This window comes from Cyprinodon tularosa, unplaced genomic scaffold, assembly GCF_016077235.1.
Source record: "Cyprinodon tularosa strain WSP-4 unplaced genomic scaffold, ASM1607723v1 ctg175, whole genome shotgun sequence".
Taxonomy (NCBI): Eukaryota; Metazoa; Chordata; class Actinopteri; order Cyprinodontiformes; family Cyprinodontidae; genus Cyprinodon; species Cyprinodon tularosa.
The window spans coordinates 412,468-433,294 of record NW_024038574.1 but is presented as its reverse complement, the minus strand read 5'-3'; the positions used below and the strand labels follow the sequence as shown (position 1 = coordinate 433,294).

The following is a 20,827-nucleotide window of genomic DNA, read 5'->3' as shown; positions in this document are numbered from 1 at the left end:
GGCAACGGCATGAAAAAAGTGGTTTCTACTTTTACTTTTATACTTTAAGTAAATTTACAAGCCTGTACTTTGTTACTTTTACTTGAGTAAAGAAGTTTAATCAGTACTTCCACTTTTACCAGAGTATTTTTTAACACAAGTATCTGTACTTTTACTCAAGTACGGAAAGTGAGTACTTTTGCCATCTCTGCCTGCAAAGCACTTTATCAGGTACAACAAGCATTTAACAGCAGCTGAAAACAGACTGAGTGGGGATTCAAACCAGCAACCCACCACTGGCCTCTGGGCTAAATATGAAGAAGTGACGTTTTGTTCTTATGTTCCAGTATGTCAGGTTTCTGTTTCTGTTATGTTTTTCTTTTGAGTATTCAGTTTTGCTTTACTCCTTGTTTTCTAGAGTTAGTGGTTTTATTTTTATTTTGCTGTGTTCTTTGTTTTTTTTTCCCAGTTACTGTCCTAGTCTGGGTTCTGTTATGTTTTCTTTTTAGTGTTTAGTTTTCTTTTCTCCAGGTTTTATAGTCCTAGTAATTTAATTAACATTTTGTTGTATCTTCCAGGTTTCTATTTGTTGCTCTCTGCTGCCCTCTTATGTTCTCCTTCTTCTCTAGCTCTTTCCCTCTCTTGTTCTGTGCACACCTGCTCCCAGTTTCCTCATTAGCCCCCTCTTTGTCTCAGTCTCCTTTAAAAGCCCTCTCTCTTCAGTTCCCCTTTGCTGGGTCCTCGTCAAACACTGCCTTACTTCGTCAAACTTCCTCCTGAGTCTTCCTCGTTGTGACCATGATTCCCCTGATGTCTCCATGGTTTCTGGTTCGTTTTGACTAGTTTTATGTTTGATTCTTTGGATTTCTGGACTCCTGGTTTCATGTTAGTTTGGACTTCGTGTTCATTATTGGATTTTTAGATAACCTGCCTTTGTTTTCAGTTTCCCTTTCATTAAATCTAAAGAAATTCACCTCTGCCTTCCTGCCTCCAAATCCTGACACAGTAATGTAGAATTTACTGCTTAAAATCCAGACTGAATTTTGTTTAGAGCTGTATGAGCTATATGAACATTATTAGTTTCGGTTGTAGTTCAACTCTCGCTCCATTTTCTATTTCATTTTTTCTTAAATTTTTTGTTGAATCATTAGATTTTTTTTTTTATATAATCATCTTATTTTAATGTCTCGCTTTAATTATCTTTAATTATGTGTTTTCCCTAAATGCCACTGCAATATGAATTTCTTTTCCTTTTTTGTACATCACTATAAATTGTCTTACCACTGATATGTACTATAGAAATAAACTTGCCTTATAAAACAGTGAAAGTTACACTGCAAAAAATCAAAATCTAGATAAGTCATTTGTTTTTAAAATAAGTGCATTTGTTCTTGAATTGAGGAGATAAAAGAGGCATTTTGCCAGACAATTTACACTTAAAATAAGAAAACACAATTGCATTGACTTATTTCAAGTGCATATTATCTGATTATCTTATTTCAAGAGTAAAATTACTCATTCCATTGGCAAAATATCTCATTTACCTACTCAAATTAAGGGTGAATACACTTAATTTAAGAAACTTTTACTTATTTCTAGATTGTTTTTGCAGTGTAAATGACAGCCTGACACAAAACTGTCTAAGAAATTAAAAATTTTATTTTTATTTTTTTGCCCGATGAAGTCATCCAAGTCACAGATGAAAGGAAGATTAAAGAAAAAAAATCTTCTTCCTTAAATATCTCGATTCCTTTTTCTATATTGGGATCTGTCTGTTTGCCATCAATTATTGTCAATGTGTGAAGAAGAAAATGTCCATAAAGCTTATATGGGAGATTTTTTATCTATGGGCACAATACACACCTATTCAGGCTGGAGGACCAACCAAATTCAAATTCATTAATACATTTTCTGACAAGTAATTATCTTTTAAACTGCTTTTTTGGATAAATACATGCTTTTATTTAGCCAAACCATCCAGTGTCTGTTTTTATGAAATCTAACTACTTTATTCATTTCATTAACATTTCGCTGCATAAAAATAGCCTAAAATATTGAGGGTAAGCTTTATTTGTTACAATAAATAAAGAAATACTTACTTCTGATTATCTATCCTTGTTTTTAATGACATAAAAGTGATGATCATTCATAATTATAATCTTGTATTTGTTCTCTTGACATCTAAAGCTAAATAAATCCTATTTTTGCCTAACAGAATTGCATCTTCTTCAGTCGAAGTAGAAATCAATCAAGGGAAGCAGGTATAAAAGCGATTTGTGAAAATATCCTCTATCTCTACTTGTTTAAGCCTGATTAATCAATTTCAATAGAAAATAATTTTATAACCCATAATAACGAATTTCAAAGCTAAAATAATTATTCACTTCCTTTTATTCCCCTTTTAAAATTTGTAATAGAAAGAAATTGTGCTCTGTGTATAAGAGTATTGCATCACCAGGATTTACACCAGCCCAGGCGTACAACACATGATCCGTAGTGCAGTAAATACGCACCTTCAGCAGCAGCAGCGTGTTTGGACTGACAGCAGTGTTCAGCTGGGATCTCAGCCTGGAAAGGAAAATAACAACATCATGAGCAACATATTGTCAGGCAACATCAGAAAACACATACCAAGGCATCATCTTTTATTCTAGTTATCATAACAATGTCTGTTTTTAATCGACAATGATGTCACATTTGTTGAGATATTTATGCTATTTATCTTTTTTAACATTTTTTTTCATAAATCTAAGTTATTCTAGCTTTGTGGCTGGATTAGGAAGTGAAAAGTCACAGGCAAACATTACATTTAAGTTTAGAATGGGTTTATGAGTAACTGCGTTAGGGGGGATGGTTAAACTGGATTAGGGTGTTTACCTTGTGGGGCGGAGGTCTTTTTAAACAGCTACTGCCATCCTCTCTCTGCGGAGGTCAGCTGGGGGTTCAATTTAACGTGCGGGGTAAAGGCAGGATCTTTAAAACGACTGGGAGAGGGTCCCATGATGGGAGGAAGAGCAAACACAAGAAGAGAGAAAGAGAGAGAACTCCAAACCCCCCCCCCCCCAATCTTCCATCACCTCATTTTACACAGTAAACCCCATCGGACCGCGGCGCGGCTCCCCAAGACGATGTCAGGGAGGCTTTAGATGCAGCGCTGCGAGCCGTGTCTGTCGGGGTAAACACTCACAGAAGTTATTGTGTGTTTACCGATGATGCTTGACGCGATCAAGCGTTCGACTTAAATCATATCGCCAAATAGAGTTTCAAGAGTTGCAACGTTGTTATCGGTAAATCCTCTGCACCTCAGTGGGAGACACATTCAATATATTTGAATACAAATCTGTTCAAAACCGTTATCAGACGATTAAGGTCAGCTGCAAGGTCACAAGCAGCCGTTTTCCGTTCGTTTGGCCGAATCTTTTTTGACGTTAATGTTGAAACTGGACAACTGGAACATTTGTAATGTTATCAAGGAAGAAAATGATTATTTCAAGCTTGTTGTGAATATTTCAAACATCAGGGTTTTCATTTGGTTTAGTTTAAATTATAAAGCTTATTTAAGGGTATATAATTATTCTCCTCAACACAAGTGTTTTGTTTCAAAATGTTTATTAGCATCGACAAAGAAGAAATTATTAAAGGGCTTACATAAGCTCACAATCCATAGAGTTGAACATTTCTCTGAAGGATAGATGGAAAGATGGATGATGAGAATGAAAATCAAAAACAAGCTTTCAGAAAGGTAAAGGTACAGCTCTGGCCAGAAGTTTACAGACACTAAGAATATTCATGAATGTCTTTACTGAAGGCTTCCTGCTCCTCTTTATGTTAGGGTGGAATAATAATAATAATGTCATCAGTGTTCTTTGAATTAAAAAAACAACAACAAAAACTGGTGGCACAAGTTGAAATCTGTTTGGGATTATATAGAGTCAAAATTACACAAATAAGCTTAATTATATACTTATCATATACCTCTTTAGTTAAATGTCCTATAGCAAGTTCTAGAAAGGCTACAAAGTTTTTTGGCTAAGTTTCTGGTATAATTCTTCCTGTTTTGATGGAATTTTTTATAAATTAGCCTCATTGTGGAACCTGGTGCTTAGTTTGCCTCTGATTTGATGGATATTATTGCAACTTAACTAGCAACTGGTAGCATTACACTGTAGCACCACCAGGCGCAGGAGGCTCCTGGCCACCCCACTCGATAGTGTAAATTTTAGTGGCATCAGTTTCATTTCATGCCATTATGCACAGCCAGTGACGTAACATTAAAGGGGTCATAGAATGCAAAACCGAGTTTACCATGTCATAGATGAATAACGATAGTTTAGTGGGTGAAAGGGGCGTACGGAGAGGTTCAAACCCCATCGACACCTCCTTTCTTTGCAAATCTCACATTTCTAAACTTCCACCATGAAACGGGCGAATTCCGAGTTGACGTAAACTCATGGATGTTGTGTTATTTGGTTCTGGCCTGGACTTTTGTCACGCCCCGAAATTGACATACAGACCAGCCCACTGGTTCACTGGCTCAAGGGAGGGAAGGGAGGGAGGATGGGTATGAAGTGTTGACTGCTGGGCCGCTGACTGGATCGGACCTCAGCAGAGAGCCATGAGCCGCCCTTCCATCCTCAGATGGAAGCACAGGGCTGCCTGTGTCAAGGCTACCGTCATCGGGTCAGGTTTGGTCGCTCTGTCCCCCACTGGTTCCCTGCCCCCTCCCTGCCCCTGACCAGCCCCAGGGCTGACGGCATGGTTCCAGCGCCCGGTGTGTTTCGACTACGGGCTGCACTGTAGTCGACCAAAGTCCCCGGACATTTTTTTAGGTATATGGATTCATATTTCTTCCTTGGCCTGATAAAATGTTAGTGTGCCTTTTCTTTCCTTTTGAATATTATTTTGTTCGATTCTTTATGCTGAGCTGTAGGGAAAGGAAGGAGGTTTAAAAAGGAGTTTCCTCCCTAGGTTAGATAAGGGGGAAACATAGATAAACAGGTCCTTATTGTGTATAAGATCCTCACGTCCTGTCTCTGGTGTGAACGGAAAACAGTTGTCTGAAATGTTTATCTGAACATATATTTATGTCTTTTGATGAAGTGATTCTCTTGGGAAGATTCAATGTTCATGTGTGTTTATGCTGTGGATTCTTTTTAAATGTAGGGGTGTGTTTCTGAATGCTTTAGAATCACACTGAGAGCTGTACGCAGCTGTCTCGTGTGGTTCTCCTCTGCAGAGAAAAATAAAACCTTTTCTTCATTTCTCTCAGTGCTCATTTTTACTCCACAGGTATGAAAAGTAGGACAAGTCCCGGAAAAAGCGGACGTCTGGTCACCCTACCATGTCAACAATTTGATGTTTCAGTGAGTGAGTGCTTGTTGCTATGATGCGTCTTTGCTCAGCAGCTTTGCTCGTTGTAAACCAATCAATCAGTGCACAGCCCATCTAAATATTCATTAGCATACCATAAAAGGAAGAAAAGCTGTCGTTTCACTCTAGGGCTTTTAACCAGGCTTGCATTAGGGCTCAATTTCAGCCCAACCAATGTTACACACCCTATTCAGAGACCTTAAGGACCAGCAACAAATAACCTATATAGTCATTCTATCACCCCTTTAAAAATCACACAATAAACCAAGATATGAGCAGATTTCTACAGCAGGTTTACCACAATAGTAGATTCAAACCCTGAAATTATGGCTTTCAGTTTCACTATGCCTCTCAAAGACTTTTAGTGGCCCAATCTGGAGCCCCCTATTTGATGATGCGCCACTGATTGTAACTAAAATAAACATCCTCCCACTGTGTTTTGAAATCACGACTTTGTGAAAACAAGGCCGCTTAAACCCATCTAGATTAAATTCTACATCAGAAAATAAACGTTAAATCTGATAAGCTGAGTGTCAGATGTGTTTTGTTGGCTAACAATAACTTTTAGGCTCGTTAGCTCTAATGTTTAAAGTGACCTGAGACTGCTTTAAAGTAAAGTTTTAAGTCACATGATTTCTTTGAGTGTGTTTTAGAGAATAGCAGCTCGTATGGAGCATCGATAGGTCCTGCATATGAGCTGAAAAATCATTTATTATATATAGATTAAGCTGATATTTGGGTCAAAAGTTACACAGTGTTGCTTTAAGCATCCTGTTTAATTTCCCTCCACCTGAAGGCGGGTGGAAGTTGGACACATTAGTGGTTCAGTCTTATTTATGAGGATTTTAAGACTATAAGGTTAAAATTATTTGCATCTTCATACTAACCTCTCTCAAAGCCAAACAGCACGGACAAACAAATCTCTGGAAGTCAGTGAATCACACAGACCTGCATGAGGTTTCCTGGTGTTAGATCCTCTCCTAGACCAGTTTTTTAAGGTCAAATCTCAGGATTCAGACAGTTGTTTCAGGAGAAAGTTCTGATGTGTTGCAAATAAACAAAGCTGTTCATCTGAAAACTGCTAAAGAAAACCATTAACGCTTTGTTTTTCTTCCATAAATACCACCTTCCAGGATGGCATCGATCCAAAACAAACAACAACATGTGGTTTAGACCCTCAACCCTTTAAAAAGTTGGTGTCTTATGTATTTTTTGTGTTTTGGTAATAATGATCTTTACAGACAAAAAAAAGGCAGGAAGAAAAATGGGGGAGACCTTAAGCAAATGACTCAAGGTCATGAATTGAACCCCATAGGACTGTGATTAGGTCTCTATTAGCGTCTGTTTATGGTGGAACTGCTACGCCTTTACATATAATAATAATGATTGAATAATTCACCTTTATTGTTCTCACATTGGAGAATGCATCTTAACCCATCCCCTTGGGGAGCAGAGGGCTGCCACTGTGCGGCGCCCGGGGAGCAGTGTGGGGTTAACCCTCAGATTCCACATCCTCCGTCAGCACTTCGCCCTGTTCATGTACTGTCATGTTAATCAACGAAAGCTGTTCCATATCCACCGCTACTCCTCCGAAATTCACCGTTCACGTACGTATTCCTCATCCGTCACCATCAAAATACAGAGCCAAGCTATTTTTTGCTCTGCCCCGGCCGGTCAGGTCAAGATCCGTAATTCCAATCACACCAACAGGAAAAAGAACGTTGAGAAGATCTGATTTGTCACATTAAAACATGGTAACGACAGATCAGTAGCTACAAATTAGAGCATAATTCTTGTATATTCCCAAAAACTAAGACCGTTTAATTAAATGATTGGATGCAAACTATTGGTAACTTCAACATACCAGGAGGCAGATTTATCATCTCCATCAAAATGTTTATTTTATACCGAGAGGTTTAAAAGTTTCATCACATCCAGTCAAAAGGAACTTCTTATCACAGACCTTGATAGAGAGATGCTGAGTTTGGACGTAGAGAACAAACAGTTCATAAAAAACTATTTTGTTTGATCCTAGTTAGGCCTGTTACAAAAATCCACAACAAAAAGAAAATATTTGGGCAAAAACTGCACATACACTGGATGCTGATGGGGATTTTTATTAATGTGTCATATTAAAATTAAACGTTAATTTCTGTTTTGCTCCTATGAATTTAATGATAATATCGTGCATGCTCCACAGAAGATGGAACGCAGCAAGACGGGAAGAACAGCGGAGGCTGTAGGCTTTGCTTTGCGCAAGCGGTTTGGAGCGCAGCGGGACGCTGACAGAGGATGTGGGATTTCGGGGTAAGGGTCTTGCTCAGGGACCCAGAGTGCAGGCAATGGGGATCAAACCGGGTACTTGCCCACTGCTCTAACCCTCTAGGCCAACACTCCCCCATGCACCATGCATCGCTTCATAAAACTACTGCTTATAATAAGATGAACTTCTGCTGAATTGTGTCAAACTTTGAGGCAGATTTATGGCAAACCCCCCCCCCCAAAAAAAAATTGTTGATTCTCAGAAACTTGGAAAAAAAACCCATATCTGAACAAATTAGTCATCGCATTTGTACCAATTTGAGCCTCTCTACAACTTTCAAGTAAGTCAACAATGAATTCAATGTTGTGCAACCAGTTTTATGTTTAAAACCCAGAAAAAAAACACTTTAAACCCATCCTTAATGCTCAGAGCTTTATGACATTCATGTCGATCCTGGTGTGTTGTAAACTTTTTATCAGCACAATATCATGTTTTATATATATAAAAAAAGAAAAAAAAAAGAAAGGGCATCACAATTTGCTCAGTGGGAGCATCTAAAAAAAAAAAAATTGACAGACATTTTAAATCTCCCAAACTATTTAGCAGCTATGGTGGATGAGGGTACAGAAATTCAGTGCTGCTATTTAAAGATGGACTTAAGGAGATGTTTGGGGGGGGGGGGGGGGGGGGGGGGGGGGGGGGGCTTAACGAATGAGCACAACTACACAGGCTTTTAAACAGCTGGCGAGATCCACATTTGCACACCATGCTTTTATAAGCCCTTTAACACTAACTGGACTGTTATTTTACATAAAAAAGGAAGAAACAGCGATACAATGTGTATACAGAATGACTTCTCTCTTCTTCTTTTTTTCAGTTTGTAAATGTTCATTTACAAGGGACACAAAGTTCACCAATTATCCTTCGGGAGAAAATATCTACAGTACTGCACTTTCCTAGAACTAATCTACTAACATTTCAAAGGTCTAAAGAATAGAGGGTGATAAATTAGGGTCCACTGGCAGCTGTGTGGAAACACTGGACCCACCAGCTTAGAGCGGCTCACTGATCTTTATCGAGGACAATAGCTTGATACGATGTCATTCTTCACAATCACATAGCTGAGAGAGGAACTTAAAGTACTATGGAGTCTTTCTTAGCCTTATACTTCTGTCGACTCTATATTGGGATGGAGGGATAGCTTACCTAGATAGCTTTACTGATTTTTTATACCAAGTCAGTACGATTTCTTTATCATTGGGAGGGGGGGGGGGATTCCGTTACTTTCAGTTCGGCGCTTTGTTTGTGTTACTTTGCAGATTGGTTTTCAATTCTAAAAAGGTGGGAAGCGTCCATAAAAAAATCCATTACTTGAGTTGAAACTGCCATGAGGACTGGGGCGCGGCTTGCATAAACAGTTCAATATCTGGAGTATGGCTGATCCCTGTAAGCTCCCTTGGTTGTCCGCACCGACGGAGCCTTGCCGCGACTGTTTGCCCACTCTTCCTGACCTGGTCACAGGAGAAAACACAGAATACACAGATGTGGAGTAGTTAGAGAGGGGGCATGTGTTTTTATTTTGTTTTTTTTTCACTCATAACACATGCAACAAGGAAACACATCATTATGTCATGATTTAACATTATTAATCCTTTACAGGTCATTCAATTAAATACTATATTTCAAGCCAATAGTGTTATTAGAATACAGGATAAGACCTTATTACCTTTGTAACATGAGGGCAAAAATGTAATAACAAGAAACACCGACTTGCCCGAATAACAATAGTGCTTCTATATGAAATTAATAAAAAAATTGAAAGAAACACATTTTTTGTTTTGGTACGACATAACCTTAGAGGCATTAATGCTGATAATGGCGCTCACAGTTTTTTAGTTTATAAGCCGAAATATAGTTGTTAACTAGGCGTATTAACCCGTGTATTGTTCGTTCTTTGTTTTTTTTTTGTTTCAAAACAAAAACGAAAAAAACAAAACAAGCATGTGGTTTTTTTGTTTTTCCGTTTTTTAAAACGAAATTAGAAAAACGGCATTTGCAAAAATGAAAAAAGGGTACTTTTTTTTTTTACTGCAATGGCTAAACCAAAGACAAACTTTTATTTTGTTGTTAATTCAACGGACGTTATGGCAGAACCGTAAATGAAGACCTGAACTCCCAACACATATTTTTTTTAGTTACCAGTAGGTGGCGGTAATGTACGCTTTCAATTTCTTGCCAACCGCCATTACAATCCACAAGAAGAAGAACTTTTTCAGTTAGCACTACCAAAATGGTTTGTGTTATTTAGAGGGAATCGGCGCATTTCTTTGAGAGCTAATGATCTGACCGTCAACATTTAATATTCCAAGTTCCAAATCGGCGTCCGACACATTGTTGTGTCTTCGCAAGTTGTGCTCCATACGAAACCTTCTGACACTCATTACCGAGTAATGAGGGGCTCCATGGCGACTCAAAGCATCACTGATTTCAGAGTGTGTTTTTCCTCTCTCAAAAGTTCGATAATCGATGCAGAAAACGGTTTAAGTGCAGCCATTGCCTTTTGTTTAGAAATGGTTTGTTTTGATGCCGTCTTCATCCACTGTAAATCATTTTTCTTTGGCGACTTACTTCATTTCCGGTACCGCTACATATTAAAACGACAACCGTATTTTATTTTCATTTAGATGGCAAAACAAAACTCAAATGCTGTTGATTTTCTATTGATTCGATGTTTCATTTTTTCGATTTAGGTTTTAAAAATGGAAAAACAGAAAAACCACAAGCTTGTTTTGTTTTGAAACGGAAAAAAACAAAGAACGAACCATACACGGATTCGTATTAACTTTTAACTTTACTTTTTTACTTTTAAATTACCTTTTTTCTTGACTTGTTACCTTTTTTTTTCAACTTAATTTACAGTAGGTTATATATCATTGAAGGGTTAATCTCATTGGTCAAATGCCATAATCAGATGTACAGCCATGTAGCGGGATCTTTGCGGAATGGCTGGATATAGATCTTGTGCTTCTAGACCTCACTGAGTCATCAAAAATGCTAACTTGCCTAATAAAGGGTTAGAGATATTCCAACAAGGCGTTTAGAGAGCAGATTTGGATGGAAAGCATTTAATCCAGGAAACACAAAAGCTTTTTCTGCAATGTTTCATTTTCCTTACAGATAAAAACCTGGAAAACACTTAACTATCTGAGCCCTTTAGTAATTATTCTCCCTCCGATGATATTGAAGGAAGAATTGGGCTCGCTTCATCCGTCTGGCTGCACGTAAAAACAAAAAAAGCTCCATCAGAGCAAACAAGAGGCTCAGCTTTCACCTGGAAGAATCCATCTGCAGTAATTGAATGAAAGGATCAAATAGCTACTTGAAAAGGACCCGTTTAGTGGCTCCTAGCGAAAAAAGGTCACAATTACCATTAGCCCCAGTCAGGCCCGCTCGCCCCCTGCTAGCGTCAATGTGAGAGTGCTGGTATTGACGGCACCCTTTGTCTGATCTTCAGCCAGCGCTGAGACTTCCCCGGAGCTGGAGCTAACAATGGCTGGCTCTTTTCTTTTTCTTTTTCGGAGGCTCTCTGTTGGAAGCACATTGCCCATACCCCTTAATTAAACCTGTCACCCTTCCACTGACACTCACTTTGAAGAAACACACCAAGGTAACCTTGTGTTTTGAGAACAAGAAAGCACGTCAGTGTTGTTTATCTGCTTCCTTGGAACCGTTGCCTTCCTTTCTGTGTGACCGGCACAGCACGTTTATTATTATTAGTGTTTCATGCTAGCAGGTAGGCATCAGTCTAATGATTAGAGGGTACTTAGTTCCTTCACTGGCATGGTCAGAGAAGTTGGGAAAGTTTTAATGGCTGTGACTTGCCTCTGAAAGCACATTCATGGAATAAAGCGTGAAAAGCAAAAAGAATAGAAGTCATGGATCACTGCCATGTTTAAAGCTGAGCAAAGGTAGAAGTTCGTTTTTGGTGCCATTACTCTGTTTTGTCAGCGGGGTTGCAGTAAAACAGGGGTCGACAACCCAAATTGCTCAGAGAGCTATAATGGACAAAAAATAAAACACAAAACAAATCTGTCTGGAGCTGCAAAAATGTAAAAGTCTTATATAAACCTAGTATGGCAACACGGGCTCTAAGTGTATTAGCCCACTTTAAAAAAGGACTATGCAAATAAGAAGAATCCTCTGTTCTTATCAGGTATCTTCCTTTTTTTTTGTAATTCTTTTGGGATCCATGGCCCAAGACACACTTGCTGCTCTTGTTTCTCCGGCGCTGCGCTAAAGCGTGTGTTGCAGGCTATAACCATTGATGTCTATGGCTATGACGCAAATTTTCGTTGGAAGTTTTATCTTAATTTTTACATTTATTTATTACACAAATATTGACGCCGTTGGAAAACATAAGGAATTTTTGTTTGACCTCCTGCACACCATATTATACAATCTACAGCAACAATAAAATGTTCATACATTTTTGAAAAAGCTCCAGGGGGGCGCTAAAGAGCCGCATGAGGCTCCGGAGCTGCGGGTTGCCGACCCCTGCAGTAAACATACCAGGGCAGATTTCAAACACACTTCCTGGAGAAGTTCAATCTATTTAACAGGAACTTCCTGTCAATCTCTTAGCTCAAGTTGGGCTTGGTTAAACAAAATATCGAAACAGATGCATTAGAAACGTAGTTATTACTTATATACATTGTCTTTATTAATTTATTCGCACCAATTGATCTATTATCACCATTCTAGCTTCAGTACACTGGCTTGCTTTTAAAATAGATTTTAAAATTTTGTTTGTTTTTAAAGCTCTTAATGGCTCCCCCAAGTACCTGACTGAGCTCTTCCAAATCCATGCCCCTGCCAGAACACTCACTGATATTTTCCAGAACGTTTGTCGTAAAGACGGAGACGTAAAATAAATCTGATCGTCCACACAAATGCATGAAAACGCTGCAAAATGTATGCCAGGCCTGTAAGTGGCGCTGTGGTGCCAAAGCAAAAATAAGTGACGAAATGTTGGGCATGCGCACTAATATTTATACATGGTTGCCCTGCGGGTCCATTTTTGTGGTTCAGTCAAATTCAGGTGCTGAACTATGTCGTCGATATTGCTCTGTTCTTCCTGGAGATATTCCAGAAGAAGAAGATTCTGTTGTAAGCCCGACAGCAGGGTGAGTAGCATGAGCAGCAACCATTCAACACAGTACGGCGCCATTGTTGTTGTGATACTGTGTCGCGCATGCGTGTTTAGAGGCGACGCCATGACGCATGCGTGTAAAAAAAAAATGCGGTTAGAGCTTAAAGATGGAAACGCGAAAACGGCGTTTCAGAATCTTCCCACTCTGAAGGCTGAATAAAAAAAAGATCGTTTACAGACCCCCGAAACGCCGGCTTCGTGTGGATGAGAGGCTGGTTTGGTAAAAAATTTGTGCGTTTAGGCCAGGGTTCGGCTTCGTGTGGACGGGGCCTATATCTTTGTTGTTGGAATAACCTGCCCTTGCACATTCGATCTGCAGGATCTTTGGAGGTTTTTAAATCCTCCCTAAAAAAAAACCACTTCTTCTCCCTGTCTATTAATCAAGTCTAAGTGGACATCTGGCAAAAAAAAAAAAATGTATTTACATTTTTATTTAAATTTTAACTTATTTTATCAATTTTTTTCATTCTATATTATTGGATTGTGTTTATGTATTTTAGCTTATACGTTTTTACCTTATTTCCTGCAACTGTAATATCTGTACAGCACTTAGGTCAACCCAAGTTGTTTTAAATGTGCTTTATAAATAAAGTTTAAGTGAGTTGAGTTTATGTTTGCTTTTAAGCAACCTAAAAGTCTGACAGATTAACACACAGAAGCTTGGAATTATAAGTAAAAATGATATTTTAGAATTCAAGTAGATAGATATATTGAAGAATTCAATTGAAGTAGCTCTACTTGCATGATTCTAATACTCCTTTTTTTTTTAGCTCAGTTCATCGGATTGTGGATCATAGTTTCTTTTTTCTGATGTTTTATTTACTCTGTTGTTGGATGCTGTGCATCAGAGAAGATCAATATCTTTACATTTTTGGACATTTGCTATGATGTGTAACCACAGCAACCTTGTGATTTTTTGTTTGTTTGTTTTTTGCACCAGGGAGCTGCTCATTAACATCTCAAAACCTGAATAAAAACTTCAAATACTTCTCTCAGTCCGAACTGAACTGCAAAAAAAGAGAAGCTGGGGATGCAGTGCAGGAGCAAAAATAAGATAAAGGAGGATAAAAATTCAAGCCAAATCTTCCTTCAATTATTGGTCTTAGCAAGAACAAACTTCTAGGTTTTTCCAGAGTCTGTGCAAGACAAACCGCTATGAGGATATAAAACAACTTATTTTATTTGAAAAATGTTTTCAAAGTTTGGCGCATTGTATTAATCCAACCTTCTCTCTGATTGCCCTGAGCAAAGTTCAGTTCATAGAACCATTTAATCTGAGTATATACAGTTGAGCTTACAAATACTTATTTTCTGCCAAGTTGTTCGGAGTATCAAACTTCATAATAAACAATCAACTGTATATTTGGAAATGAGTCAAAACCTCACCTTAAATAATGTGAAAAAAGTGATCTCTCTGTGTTTTGGGGATTTATAGAGAACAAATTTACAGGAAATGTGGTTAAAATGAACAGATCAATGCAGCTGTTCATGGATCATGGAAGTTGAAACAGAGATAAAGAACGAGACAATCCTATCACGAGAAGACACGCCTTAAACAAATCAAGTTGCAGTGGAATAGTATCACTCATAAGAAGGGCCCTTAAATGTTTGCCCTTATTTTTAACATAATCAAACTGAAGCCCCTGTCACACCTTGATGATTTAGACCAGCTTATGCCTGACCTACGGAGAATCTAGCAAAAAAGCTGGCATACATTGGATAAGTTATGGGTACGTTTTGTATAAGTTAAGAGTACGCCGAAACACGCTGGCACACATTGACATACGGCGAGTACGTCAAGACGTTTGCCAGCGTACGCTCATACATGGTGCATAAGTTACAGATAAGTTACCTGATCATTGACATACGTTAAGTGTAAGTTACTCATAAGTCGTGGCGTCTAGCTTATCCAAAGCCTCTGAATGATGTGTGCTTTACTTCTGCGTAACTAATCAAGAACTTATCTCCAACGCATATTAATGTATTTGACGTGTTCCAGACGGCCACTGAACGTGTTTCTAACTTACAGCTACTGTATAATGGCATAATGGCAGCGTTTTGGTATAAAAGGGGGTCAACAGGAGGAAACCGTCAGTTCTCCTCCAGACTTCATCCGCATAATACAGTGAGAGAGAAGCTGAGTGTGATGGATCCTCCCAGAGTTCACTAGCCTCGTGAGACTATCCTGATCTCGCGAGCTTTCAAGGTTTCACTCGCAGATCAGTCTGGAGACTCCGTTAACCCATTTAGGCCGGGAAAGCATTACCGCATTTCTACCATTCAAGCCGGGGGTGCTGTTGCGTCATTCTACCATTGACGCCGGGAGAGCATATAAGTCAAGCAAGAAGAAAGAAGTTTTTTTCAAGCAAACATGGAGGAGTTTGACAGAGAAGAGTTGTCGGAAGGCAGTGATTTTGAGGAGTGTGTCGGCTTTGATGACGGTATAGATGAAAATGATGACTTTGAACGCGCTGAACCAATCGAACTACCACCGCAATGCACGGAGTGTTTTCAACCGCACACCTGGAGTGAAAGTTGATTTGCCTGCAGACGCCACACCGCTGCAGGCATTTGAGCATATTTTTAATGAAGAACTTTGGATGCATCTAGTTACCGAGACGAATAGGTACAGTGACCAAACAAACCAAACTCCAACAAGAGCAAAGATGGCAAAGTGGTCACCCGTGACTGTGACGGAGATGAAGACATTTATTGGGCTGTGTATGTAAACCTCTCTTCAGGACGCAGTTCCCCCAAAATATGTCCCGGGACAGATTTGTGGCCATCTGGAGGTAGGTTGTATGCAATTTATAACACAGACATATGCATTATTATGCATAATAATACTGTTAATAAGTAATCATCAGATAGTTATTTATGTAATGTTTGTTCTTTATTTTGAAAACGTTTTATATTGCACATTCTCAATGAAGACATGATCACATATGGAAAAAATAAAAGGTTGAATTTTTTTTTTTTTGATTACTGCTTTTCACATTTTTTTTTTGGAAGAATTTCAAAGATAAAATATATTTTGAGTTCTATCTGCTACAGAAGCTGAGATATCAATAATTTAGGCGTTGACACAGTTGCTGAATTTACAGAAAAACTTCAGGTTTTAGGGGTATTTTTTAAAATCGGCCATAGGTTTTTAAGGTGTTTTTTCCAGGCGTTTTAGGCCTAAATGGGTTAAAGAACATTTGGAGCCGTTCACCAAACGAACGTCCAATCAGCGTTGGCTTTGAGGCGGGTTGAGGTCTGACGCAATGAGGAGCACGACAGTTCAGTCTAAAGAACATGGCAGCTTCAGCAGAAGAAACTAGCGTTAGCGTGGCTATCCAGCAGGTTTTATCGGAATTACAGAGTATTTCTTCACTGAAAGAAGAGCAAAACACTGCTCTGGAGGCTTTTCTCAGAGGAAAAGATGTTTTTGCTCTTCTGGTTTCGGTTGTGTTTTCGTCGTCGCTCTGTTAGTACGTCATATGCTTCATTGATCTGATTGGTTTATTTGGCCCGTCTATCACCAACATAGGCCAATCAGCTAACCAGTATTTTTGCCCCTTCCCAAAATTACTTCAACGGAAGGTTTCCAGATGGATATGCGGAGCAAATCCATCTGGCGGAGTCAGGTTAAGAGTTCACGCCCATGACCAACAAACTTCCTAGCAGACATGATGCTGAACCTACTGAGACTAAAAACCCTCTTTCTTTCTTTTTTCTTTCTATTTATTCTTTTTTTTGGTGGACGGTAAACAGCAGCTAGGTTAAAACCGCGATCAAAGACATCGTTCTATGGAGGCTGGGCGCCTCGCTGCCTCCTTTAGGACACTGGCTTATGACATTTCATGGGCATTCCCTTAGAAAAAAAATAGTTTATTCAAGTATATTAAAAGTGCACTAATTTCATACTTAAAATCAGGCAGTACACTTAAGAGTTTACTTATTCTAAACTATATTTCATATACTTAACAATAGTATAGTCAAGTGTACTTGACTTACACTGAGAAGTATAAAAAGTGTTTACTGAAGTATACTTTAGTAAACTTAAAAATGTCCCAATTTAGTATACTTCAAGCTTTTGATAACGCTGCCATGCGTTATGCATAAGTTAGGCCATCATTGGACATAAGTTCTGGACTAGCTATGTGTATGCCCAAAATTGAAAAAATACTTAGAAAGTTTAGTGTATGCCAGCGTTTTAGTAGCCTCGTGAGACCATCTTGATCTCGCGAGCTTTCAAGGTTTCATTCGCAGATCAGTCTGGAGACTCTCCGTTAAAGAAAATTTGGAGCCGTTCACCAAACGAACGTCCAATCAGCGTTGGCTTTGAGGCGGGTTGAGGTGTGACTCAACGAGAAGCGCGACAGTTCAGTCTAAAGAACATGGCGGCTTCAGCCGATGAAACTAGCGTTAGCGTGGCTAACGAGCAAGTTTTATCGGATTACAGAGTATTTCTTCACTGAAAGAAGAGCAAAACACTGCTCTGGAGGCTTTTCTAAGAGGAAAAGATGTTTTTGCTCTTCTCACGACTGGTTTCAGCAAGAGTTTGATCTTGTGGTTGTGTTTTCGTCGTCACTCTGTTAGTACGTCATATGCTTTGTTTATTTGGCCCGTCTATCACCAACATAGGCCAATCAGCTAACCAGTATTTTCGCCCCTTCCCAAAATTACTTCAACGGAAGGTTTCCAGATGGATATGCGGAGCAAATCCATCTGGCAGAGTCAGGTTAGCATTTTAGGAGATTCTGGGAGGTCAGGCATACGCTGGCTAAATCGTCAGGGTGAGAAAGGGCCCTGAGGAGGATTCAATCTATGACTGGAAAATGGAAACTGAGTGGCACGACAGCAAAACCTTCCCCACTTTCCGTGCAAATACACCACCTTCGTGGCGGCAGCATCGTGCAGTGGAGATAATTTCCTTCAATAAGGACGGGGAAGCCCTTCAGAGAGGGTGGGGCGATAGATGAAGAATATAAGAAAGAAAAACCTGAAACAAAACAGACTTCAGACTGGGGAAGATCAAAACCATAACCCAACAGCAAGAGCCGCCACAAGATAGTTTACATTAAAGTAAATTTTTTTGGTAAATTCATATCAAAATGTATAAATAGTTTTACAAGGAACAATAAAATGACTATAGGTAACTTTACCGAATGATGCATTGCTTTGTCCTCTGTCTTCCTTTTTATCTGTGTGTATTAAAGAGCGACGCATAAGATTTGTATAATCCTGCTGACAATGAAAGCGTCTCCCTGCCTTGGCATCTCTTAAATTGAAACATTCCTCTTTTTGTGTTTTATATCATGAATAATTCATTTCAATAATCCAATTCAGGAGCTGAATCAGGAGAGAATGTAAACAAGGTATTGTGGAGATAATGCAGTATTAGAGAATTATCAGGACAAGCTTCTAAACCAGTCAAGTTCACACTAAAGCCAAATGTATAACCAAATATAAAAGATGTATCAACCTGCTGCAGTACAGCTGCACAGTTACAGCTCTGTGATTCTGCTGTCATATGGATGCACGCTGCAGCTGATCTGACCTTGGCCCACATCCTATCGGTTCTTGTCAAAAAGCTGACATAGGTTTGCTGAACACTGCCTAGGGGGGTGTCGGTTTTTTCCAGAACTTTGCTGCAACTGGAGCTTTTTGCAGCTCAAGTCCTATTAGATCTTGTCAAACTGAGTAGCAGTTCAATGAAGTATTACTTTTATATTAGAAATGAATTCGAAAACATTGTTAAATTAATGGATATGGAGCCATTTACTTGGAATGAGAAGGAAAAAAGAAAAAAAATGAATAAAAAGTAAGGCTGGAAAAGTGAAATCTTTTAAATCAAATATCTTGTTGTTATTTTATCATGACAGCTAGATGACTATTCTAATGTAATTAAGATCATGTTGTGAAAACTGGTGACAGATCAAGAAGAGGAAAATTAGGTTTTGAAAAATATTAATTGTTTGGCTTTTTTTGGGTTACTTATAAATACTAATTCTGAAGAGTGTGGCATGCATTTGCTTTTAGCCTTCTCTTTATTGTGAAACTCCCTGATTAAAAGTCCACTAATTAACTGAAGACTTTTTATCATTGTTTCCCTTTTATCTTCTCTTTCTTTCATCTTTTCTCCTTTTGTTTTTCCTTTCCTGTTCTACTTTCCAATTGCAGTGTTCATATAAGCTGTAATACTCCCTGCATGACAAAAGAAAATTAAAAACAATCCACTGGACTTTGTTTCCAAGTCTGAAGACATTTCACTTCCCCTCTGAGTTCAAGGTTTTATACAGTAGCCCAACAAAACGTTGTTTTTGTTTTGTAAAGATGCAAATTGAAACGGATGGGTCCACCCCTTTGGATGGGGGTCGTTTGGCTTCTTTTGTTAGACTGCAATGCCCCTGGAAGGGAAGCAAAACTTCTTCAAACTTGGAATGACTATGACCCGGATGTCTGAGAGACTTCACCAGCTTACTCCCTGCAAGAATAATAATAAAGCTATTTATATGCATAAATCGAGCGGAACACTATGGCGATAGCCGTACTGCTCTGCTGTGAAAACCAAATCTGTTGGGCTCTTTTTGGCATCAAGACAATTATTCTTTGTTAGGATTCCTGTCTGTGTGGTTTGTGTTTTTGTGTCTTCCTTCCTCCAACAGGAGGCGCCTGGTTCTGGTCCGCCTCCTCACATACCTGCAGATGGTTACCTCGGTAACGGAGTGTTCTTAAGCTGCTGACTGCCACTACCTACCACTACCGGCTGTTTGCCAGTTTTGGGTACTCTAGCCAAGCTGAGTTTGTACTGAGTCAAACTGAGTTTTGTAAACCTGAGTCCTAACAGAGTTATTTTGTCTTTGCCTCTTGGCAGGAAGTCATCCTGCAAACTGGATTTTTTCGGACCTTCTCTCCCTGGAAGGATCATCTGAGCTTCAAACTGAGCTGAGGATTTAAACTGGAGGTTTGAATCCACATTCCTCCAAGGGATCGTTTGAGCTTCACACTGAGCAAGGCATTCATCTCCACACCAACCCGTTCAAGAACAGCAGGAAATCCAAGTGGCAGTCATTTCTCCGTTCACCTACAAACAACCGCATTCTGGGTTAACCCTGTCCGCCCTCCACCGAATCAGACAAACACTGGAACTACCGCACACAGACTGGAGTCAAAGAGTCAACCACTTTTCTGGAAACGTGAGTCAGCAACCTAATTCTTCTCTTCAAGTTCAAGAATCAAATTTCCCACAGAGCCTGAACTAACCGCAGTGTCTTCCCCTCACTTTCCAGTTCCGGTTGAGCAGTGTTCAGAGCAACACTACATTTTGCAATATCTCCTCAATAAACCTGTTAAACCTTTTCCCTGGTGTCTCTGAATTGGTTTTCTCTGCATGTGGGTCCGAGCTCTTGATAAAATCATGACATTCTTATTGCAAACATTGCCAGACAAGACACGTACAGAATGAAGATAATAACTGTATATAGACGATGGAGGAACTGTTCTAATTAGATGATCTACTAATCATCAGTTCCTACACGCAACAGGCAGCTAATATTAAGGTGTAATAAACTCACACATCATCAGTGATAATTATTCTAACATGTAACAAAAATCTGTTTAATTCATCATCTGGACAGAGAAAGCAAAGCCTGCAAACCTACCAGGACATGGAGGTCTAGAGAAAACAATGATGGGCATTTTCAGTCTACAGTCCGCTCTGTTTTGAAGGTTTCTTTCCAAATAAGCCCTATTTCAGTGTTAGAAAAATGTTTGGATCTTTTATGTTCAGTAATCCAGACATCCTCTATATACTAATTCACTGAAGGTTGTAAATCTGTGGAAGGAAACTGGGAAACAGCACCTTGGAATGACAAAGGAAGGGGGTGTTTGCTTTGGAGCATGGGGTCAGTAACCTGGAGGGGATGGAGAGGGAATAAGATGGACACATTCTTTGTAATAAGCAGTTCAAACTTTGCCTCTATATCCATATGTGCTGTACATACTGGGCTCTACCTGTG

At 39.1% G+C, this 20,827-nt stretch overlaps 1 protein-coding gene across 2 annotated transcripts in view; it reads right to left on the bottom strand.

Moving 5' to 3' along the window:
* Window positions 1–2,491: 2,491 nt before the first annotated feature.
* Window positions 2,492–20,827, bottom strand: part of khdrbs3 (KH domain containing, RNA binding, signal transduction associated 3) — a 278,856-nt gene continuing 260,520 nt past the window's right edge. The window contains exons 9-10 of one of the 2 annotated variants that reach the window (XM_038281752.1): window positions 8,984–9,123; window positions 2,492–2,547 (exon numbers count right to left, since the gene is read on the bottom strand). In XM_038281752.1, coding sequence (XP_038137680.1) covers window positions 9,032–9,123 — 92 coding nt within the window. In that variant the 3' untranslated portion in view covers window positions 2,492–2,547; window positions 8,984–9,031. Of the gene's footprint in view, window positions 2,548–8,858; window positions 9,124–20,827 lie in introns of those variants that run through there. The other variant, XM_038281751.1, reaches the window with a different exon arrangement.